Source organism: Tupaia chinensis, unplaced genomic scaffold, assembly GCF_000334495.1.
Source record: "Tupaia chinensis unplaced genomic scaffold, TupChi_1.0 Scaffold000270_2, whole genome shotgun sequence".
Lineage (NCBI taxonomy): Eukaryota > Metazoa > Chordata > Mammalia > Scandentia > Tupaiidae > Tupaia > Tupaia belangeri.
The window spans coordinates 4672908-4681555 of NW_006159751.1; the positions used below are offsets into that span (position 1 = coordinate 4672908).

General features: G+C 43.1%; 1 protein-coding gene across 2 annotated transcripts in view; it reads right to left on the reverse strand.

The window, feature by feature from the left end:
- Positions 1-3385: 3385 nt before the first annotated feature.
- BCAS2 (BCAS2 pre-mRNA processing factor) overlaps positions 3386-8648 on the reverse strand; it is a 32540-nt gene continuing 27277 nt past the window's right edge. The window contains exon 7 of one of the 2 annotated variants that reach the window (XM_027772323.1): positions 3386-3646. In XM_027772323.1, the coding sequence (XP_027628124.1) occupies positions 3538-3646 (109 nt within the window). In that variant the 3' untranslated portion in view covers positions 3386-3537. The remainder of the gene's footprint in view (positions 3647-8648) is intronic. The other variant, XM_006149636.3, reaches the window with a different exon arrangement.

Consider the following 8648-nt stretch of genomic DNA (forward strand, 5'->3'; position numbering starts at 1 on the left):
CTTTGTGTTCGTCATTTTGGTTAATTACTGGAAGATGGCGGTTCCGGCCAAAAGGCGAGTATTTCCTCTTGTATGTGGCCTTCCCGGAATACATGGCAGACTGGGGTATCTGCCGATACTCTGGACTAGGACCTGGTTTTGGCTGCAATGGGGCTTACCCTTCTTGGGCTTTTTAGCCTTGGGGTCATCCTTTTAACCTTGCCACTGGCATCAGCCATCTTGGCTTCAGGTTTCTTCTCCTTGGTATCCTGCTTCACAGCTTTTTCGCTTGCCATCTTGTACAGTGGGAAAGCCCTCCATATACTTTTTTTTCTGGAGAGGTTTTTTTTTTTTGCTATAGGGTGTGTGCGCTCACCAGAAAGACAGAGACAGAGAGACAGAAAGCGAGAAATTATCCCCCAGGGGGGATGAGCATGCTGCAATCCCTTCTCCTCCATTCTCCTCTCGGGATCCTGGGCACACACGCACACGTGCCTGGTGTGAGTTTAAGTCACAGGGTCCGAGACTTGAACCCCGGTCGACTACGTGAGAGTCCAGCGACATAGCCATTACACTAACTGCTGGTCCCCCTCCATATACTCTTGACCTCAGTTCTTCAGTTGTTAATGTTTTGGCACATTTTCTCTCTCTGTCAAATACATATAGAGAAGCACACACAAACTTTTGCAAAAACAATTGGAAATTGGCAGTAAACAATAAGACACTTCACCTGCAACACTTTAACATACTTCTTGTAATAATAAGGGTATTCTCCCTTTTTTTTTTAAGAATTATTTTATTTAACTTTATTTATTATTATTGTTACTTTCCAGTTTGATCAGACACAGAGGGAGAGGGAAAGTGAGAAAGCAAGCCACCAGATTCAGGACTTGAACCATGGTCAGCCATGTGGGAGTCCAGCACCTTTAACCACCATGCCAACTGCCGGCCCCTGGTATTCTCCCTTTTTAAATAAAAAATTCTTCAGAGAGAAACCACCACTCAATAGGGTAAATCACACTACAATCCATCTCCTCCATTTCTTCACTCTGTCAGGATCTGGGGCGTGCATACACAAGTCCAAGCACCAATCTGGTATAGGACTGGCCCATAGAGTGTTATCTTATATAAACACTATGTAGGGAATAATTTGGCCTTGCCCAAGGCGAAGTTCTGGCATGTGCTCTAGACTTCATGAAGGTCACTTGGCATGTTACGCCTGATTGAGAATTTTTGTCTATGGGCCTTATAGCTTACTGGATATCTAGCAGTGGGATTTAGGCCTGGGGCTGATCATATTAGAAAGACCAGCAGTGTTACTAAGGGCAGGGCTTTTGGGTCAGATGGTATCAGCTGACCTGGAGATTAAGATCAGCCACAAGAACAATCAGTAAAACATACCAGGGGTCGGCCTTGTAGAGCAGCAGTTAAGTGCTCTGAAGAGGAAGCCAGATCCTATGAGGCCAACTGGGACTCGAGTCCTGCTCCTTTGGCTACACATGGACATGTGTGTGTGCCCAGGATCCTGATGGGAGGGAGAACTGTAGGACAGAGAATGGTGGCATGACCAGGCCTTGTGGAAGGGGTTCTTTCTCTCTTTCTTGTGTGTACACATGTGCCCTCTGGCATTTAAAAAATTATTTTAAAAAAGTCAGTCATGACTATGTCCTGACTGATGATGTCCATACTTTCTTGGACATCCAATGAAGTCCCTGGATGTCCATACTGTGTGTATACTGTCACACAGCAAGGCTGAGGACTAATGTGTCCAGACTCCATGGAGAGAGAACAGAAGCTCCACACTTGGTACTTGCCCTGACTCAGCCCAAAGCACTTCTTCCCTTGGCTAAGTGTAACCTGAATCTTTCCATGGAATAAATCACGACCATGCGTATGGTAATTTTAGTGAGTTCGGAGTTGTTCTAGTGAATGATAAACCTGCGGATAATTCTGGGAACTCCTTAACCTTGTAGTTGGTGTCAGAAATAAGGGCGATCTCTTATGGATGCCATTCCCTTTAACTTCCTAATTGGCTACAAACTGATGCAAATAACATTGTAGTTTTACATTCTGAAAATTCAACATCAATACAACACTATTATCTAATATATGTTTTTATTTATTTTTTAGATAAGTACCCAAAAGAAAAGAAAAAAGGTCTTGGATACTCCATGTACATAGGTGGGACCTGTCAACTGTGGTCCTCATTGTAGAGCCGTCTGCCCCATATTTTTTTTAAATGAATTATTTTATTTAACTTTATTTATTTATTTTAACTTGACCAGAGAGGGACAGAGTGAGAGAGAGCGAGTGAGAGAAAGAGAGGGAGAGGGAAAGTGAGAAAGCAAGCCGGCAGGTCCAGGACTTGAACCGCGGTTGGCCATGTGGAAGTCCAGTACCCTTAACCACCACGCCACCTGCTGGTCCCCCCCATTTGTTTTATTAGAGGAAAATTTTCAATATTCTTAGTTCTTTCCTCCTGGACTGGTCAGCTATCTCCAGGAAAGTCCTTTGCGATCTCTCTCCAGGTGATTACTAGCTGAGTGGGGGGAAAGGAGAAATCTTAAGTAGCCTCTCTCACTTAATTGTTCTCCTTTCAATACTGAGTCCTTTGCTTTCAACTGTGCTTGATGTTCCCCAGTCAAGCAATTCTGTTTTACCCTTTCCAGAAAACATACCTCCTGTCTCCTACCTGCCCAGCTGGAGATGGGAATCTGAGGTACCAATTGCTTTTTTTTTTTTTTTTTTCCTTTTTGAGAAATTTTTGCTATAGGGTGTGTGTGTACATCGGAGAGACAGACAGAAAGTGAGAAATCACCCTCTAGGGGTAATCACCTCCCCAGAGGTGATGGTCACACCATAATCGCATCTCCATTCTCCTCTCAGGATTTTGGGCATGCACACACATGCACCCAACGTGAGTTTCAAGCTGCTGCGTACTAGACTCAAACCGTGGTGGACTACATGGGAGTCCAGTGACATAACCACTACATCATCTGCAGTCCCTCAACTGCTTCTTTAAACTTAAGATAAAACAGGATCTAATTCCTTCTCAGAGTTAAATTAAAGTCAGCTCCGTTGCCTAGTGGTTAGAGGAGCTGGGTCCCATGTGGCCAACCAAAGTTCAAAATCCATCTCTAGCAGCTTGGTAAACACACTGGGAACAGAGGCATGCTGCTCAAAATTCCTATAGAGAGGTAGAAGAGTAGGGATTGTGGCATGACCATACCCATTAGGGGGTGCTTTCTCCTTTTCCCTTTCTCCCCAACTCTGTCTCTCTGGCAAATGCATGTGCCCACTGGCAAAAATAATAATAATAATAATAAAAATTTAAAAAAAAAAGGAAAAAAATGTTTAAAAGGCCAAAGACATTCTGGGGACACTCGGAGACTGTACATGTAAATACTATTGTTGTATCAGTGTTTAATTTCATTTTTAGCCTCACTTTTACTCCCACCCCCAGAGGTCACTGGTGTCACCAAATCCTGGGTACAGAAGGGTTGTATGGGTAAACCAAGCTGCTTTTGACTTTGACATTTTGCTTTCCCCACTGCTGGTTTAGGGTGTAGCCTCCTTGGATGTGTTAAATGTTATCCGTCTTCCACCTGCTGATTTCTTGCTTTTGTTTCCTCTCCCATTTTCTTTGTGCTTGTGAGCATACATATACCTTAAAACAAAACCAAACAGCAACAATACCTTTACTAAATGTTTTAGTGTGATTTGAGGAGAGCATAAGTAAATGCATACATTCACCTCACCATTTTTAACCTGAAGCTTTGTGCTATTTTTTTGCTTTTAACTTCAATCAGCTTTCATGAATGATAACTGCTTTGAGGTCACAATTTTACTGAGCCTGTCTTCAAAAGTAGTAAAATTAATTCACAAGTATTGAAATGATGCTAATCATAAGAACATAAACTGTCATCCCAACATTTATTTTATTTTTGCTATAGGGCATGTGCTCTCTGGAGACAGACACAGAAAGTGAGAAAGCACGCCACAGTCCCTTCTCCATTCTCCTCCTGGGATTTGAGCACTCACACACATGTCTGGCCTGTTTCTCACGACACTGGGTCTAGGACTTGAACTGCCCAGTTGGCCATGTAGGATCCAGCCACCTTAACCTCCATACCATCTGCTGGCCCCCAACATTTAATTCTGAACAATTTCAAACCTACAAAAAAGAAGTGAGGATAGTATGGTGAACACCCATGTACTTTTCACCTGGATTTATGTAATTGGTAATATTGTGCTATATCTGCCCTCCCCAGTTCAGTGCATCTATGTATGTATGTATGTATGTATGTATAGCTAACATCTTTCTGTGCATGTAACTTTTCCCCTCACTGAAACCATTAAAATTAGGCCTAGACATCCTGAGACTTGACTTCATCCTTAAAAAATACAAGCAAGGGGGCCAGCAGGTAGCACAATGATTAAAGCACTGGACTCCCAAATGACCAACCATGGTTCAAGTCCTGGCCCCAGTGGTTTAAGTAAAATCACACTGAGCACGTATAGGTACATGCCCTAAATCCCAAGAGTATACTGGAGGAGATGGGATTGAGGCATGGCCATCCCCCTAGGGGGTAATTTCTCACTTTCCCTCTGTTTGCTCTGTCTTCTGGCAAGTACACACACCCTATAGCAAAAACCTAAAATAAATAAATAAATAAATAAATCCAGCATGTATCTTTGAGGAGCATAAACCATAATTCCTTTATTTCATCCATGAATAAAATATGGATACAATATTGTATACTCAGTGTCCTCAAAATGTCCATAGCTCTTTAAAAAAAAAAATTACTTAATTTTATTTATTCATTCATTCCTTCATTTTAACTTGACCAGAGAGAGAGACAGAGATTAAGCAAACAAGTCACCAGGTCCGGAACTTGAAACGTGGTCGGCCATGTGGAAGTGTCCAGCACCTTAACTACCACGCCATCTGCTGCCCTCTCCACCCTCTTCTAAAACAACATTTCCCTCTTACCCACAACTTGCTCGCCTCCCTGACACCTTTCTCTACAGCGCCAGACAAAGGCCAGTGTGAGTGAAAGTACACGTAGGCACTCTTTCATTCTCACTCATTTCTTTTTCTTTTTAAAAGGTTTTTGCCATAGGGCATGTGTGCTCACTAGAGACAGAAAGAAAGTGAGAAATCCATTAAATGTTTATATTTTTTCAATCTACTGGGTCAAACCACTTAAAGTCAGGGCATGAGTGGACAAACTCCACTGAATTGATACCTCTCAACTCTAAGCCATAACATTTTTGTGGTCCTGCCCCAAAAGTGGCCTGTGCACCAACCTAGGAACCTTGTACCACCTTTCTCTGATTGCATCTCACAGGAACTCCCTCCAAATTACCTTAGGAGCAGGGGGCTTTGAGCCAATTTTTCTGATACTTCTCTGTAGTTGTAAAAGGGTAATGATGGTATGATTAATCAAAAGGCACCAACAGTCAGGCAGGTAATGTGAGTCCCTTTAACATATGTAAGCGTAAAAGAATTTTAATAGTTTGAAGACAGCTGCCTAGAGCAGAAGGCACAGCACACCCAGGCCTTTACCCCCCTCTCCCCCCGCCCCGCCACACACACACACAACACCTGGCTTTGCTGGTTTTACCCGAGGAGTGTAGAGATACCATCAGATCTTTCAAGAAGCTCTCTTGTCATTCTCTGAGGACTTTTAAAGCCTCTGGTCTTCTAGCTCTGAAAATGGAAACTATGTGTCTGCCTGCTTATTAAGCACAAGTAATTGGCAATAATTTCCGCCTATTCCTGAATGCTTACAGCGAATTTGAGAAAGGAAGGTTGATTTTTCAGACATATCACCCCTTTCTTTTCCTTAAAGGATTTTTTAAAATTTAACTTTATTTATTTATTTAATTTGACCAGAGACAGACAGAGAAAGTGAGAAACCAAGCCGCCAGGTCCAGGACTCAAACCGCAGTCAGCCATGTGGGAGTTCAACACTCTTAACCACCATACCACTTGCCAGCCCCAAGACCTATCGTCCCTCTTAAAAGACCAAGCTTGAAGTTGACTCAAGGGTTATCTTTGCAATAAAGATACTGAAATTTGTGCAAAAAAGGGAAAACAGCATCTTTTTTAAAAAAAAAAAAAAAAAGATTTTTGCTATTGGGCACATGTGCTTGACGGAAAGACAGAGAGACAGAAAGTGAGAACTCACCCCCAGGGCAATGGCCACACCGCAATCCCTTCTTCTCCATTCTCCTCTCAGGGTTTTTGGGCACAATACACAGGCACCTGGTGTGAGTTTTAAGCCGCTGGATCCAGGACTTGAACCATGATGGACTATGTTGGGAGTCCAGAGATGTAACAATTATGCCATCTGCTGGTCCCCAAAAAGCATCTTTTTAAAAAATGTAATGAGGGCCAGGAGATGGCATGATGGTTAAGGCGTTAGATCCCACATAGTCAACTGCGGTTTGTGTCCTGGACTTGGAGGCTTGAGAACTATGCCAGGTACACATGCATGCGTGCCCAAAATCCTGAGAGGAGAATGGAGAAGAGACTGCAGTGTGGTCATACCCCCTGGAGAGTGATTTCTCACTTTTCTTCTCCCTGTCTCTCTCTGTGTCCAGTAAGCACATGTGTCCTATGGGGGGAAAAAAAGGTAGTATTAAAATCTTTTTTATTACTAGACTGTCATTTTTCATTTTATGCGTTTTTTTTTCATTGTGGTGGGGACCAGCAGACGGCATAACGGTCACATCACTGGACTTCCACGTAGCTGACCACAATTCGAGTCCTGGACCTAGCAGCTTAAAACTCGTGCTGGGCACATGTGCGTGTACGCCCAAGATCCCAAGAGGAAAAGGGTTTGCGGCATGGTCATTCCCCTTGTGTGGGGAACGGGGTGATTTCTCACTTTCTGCCAGTCTCTCTGTCTCTATGGAGAGTGCAAGCTTCCTAACTGAAACTCTCCCCTCCTGGTTAAACTACTCTATTTTCCCCTTTCCCAGACCCGCAACCACAATTCTATTTTCTCTATGAATTTGACTACTTTAGGTATCTCATAGAAATGCAAACATCATCTTAGTTAATATGAAAAGCAATAAAAGACATATGGCTATGTAGAAAAAACATGCATATGTTGTTGTTATGTACAAACGTGATGACACAATATAGAGATAGATACATGCTATTTTGCAACTTGCTTTTTTTTTAAATACTGCTGTATAATATTAGTTATCTATTACTACATAACAAATTACTCCAAACTTTGGCGACTTAAAGAACATTATTATCAGGGCCAGCAGATGCATAGTGGCTACGTCACTGGACTCCCACATGGCTAACCACAGTTGGAGTCCCAAACCCAGTGGCTTGAAAATCACTCCAGGTGCATGTATATGCGTTCCCAAGATTCTGGGAGGAGAATGGAAGAGAAGGGACTGCAGCATAGCCATTCCCCTCCTGGAGAGTGATTTCTTGCTCTGCTCTCACTTTCTCTCTCTCTTATGCACCCTAAGGCAAAAACCTATTTAAAAAATAAAGACAAAGAAAAAGAACATTTGTAATCTCACTGTATGGGCTGCAAATTTGGGTGTGGCTTTGCTAGGTTCCCCATTTCAGGCTCTCACAAACTGCAGATCAAAATGTTGCCCTGGGCTATTCTCTTCTCAGAAACTGGGAAGGATCTCATTCCAAACTCATGCTTTTGGCAGGATTCCTTTTCTCTGGCACTGTTGGACTGAGGGGTATAGTTTTGCTGGAGGCCATCCTCAGTCCCTTGCCACAGGGAGTTCCCCACAGGTCAGCTCAAACATGGCAGCTTGCCCCATCAGAAGAAACAGGTTCAGTCTGGTGAAACGGTTGGTAGCAGATCGAACTGCAGTGCTGGAAGCCATGTGGCCAACTGCTGCTTCGGATCCCCTAGTCTGCCTGGAAACCAGCTGGTTGCATGTGTGTATGCCCAGGATCCTGATGAGCAGGAGGGTGGAAGAAGGGGACTGTGGTGTGAAGAGATCATGTTGAGGATGCTCCTCTCTCTTTCTCTCTTGTGCATGCACATGTGCTCTCTATCATGAATAAATCAGAAAGAAAGAGAAAGAAACTGACAAGAGCCAGAGAGAATATGGGAGATTCAGTCTTTCTTAATCTTATCTCAGAAGTGACTGTCATCATTTTTGCCACCTTTTTTTTTAATAGACCATAGATTAGTTAACACCCATCATGCCATGAATTCATAGGGAATAGGTTCCAGTAGCTCAGGCTCCTCTCCATGGGTTCTCACAAAGTGTGCTTCTCTGGGTGGAGCAGGCTGGCGCTTTAGTTGAACCCCGGTACCTTTCTCTTTGGCTTTTTTCTTTTTCTGGTCATTTTCCTTCACACGTTTTAGGAAGCTATCTCTGCTGCTCTTAGAATGCTTGACATACTCAATACACACATTAATTCCCTTGGCAAGAATCTTGCCCTTAACTTGTTTGTTTCCAACAATGCCAACAGCATGCTGGGTATCACTGTAGACTCTTCCAGTTTTGCCATGGTAACATTTGTGGGGCATTCCTTTTTGAACAGTACCCATTCCCTTGATGTCTACAATATCACCTTTCTTGTAGATTCCCATATATGTTGCCAAAGGAACAACTCCATGTTTTCTAAAAGGCCTACAGAACATATTAGGTGCCTCTCCTCTTTC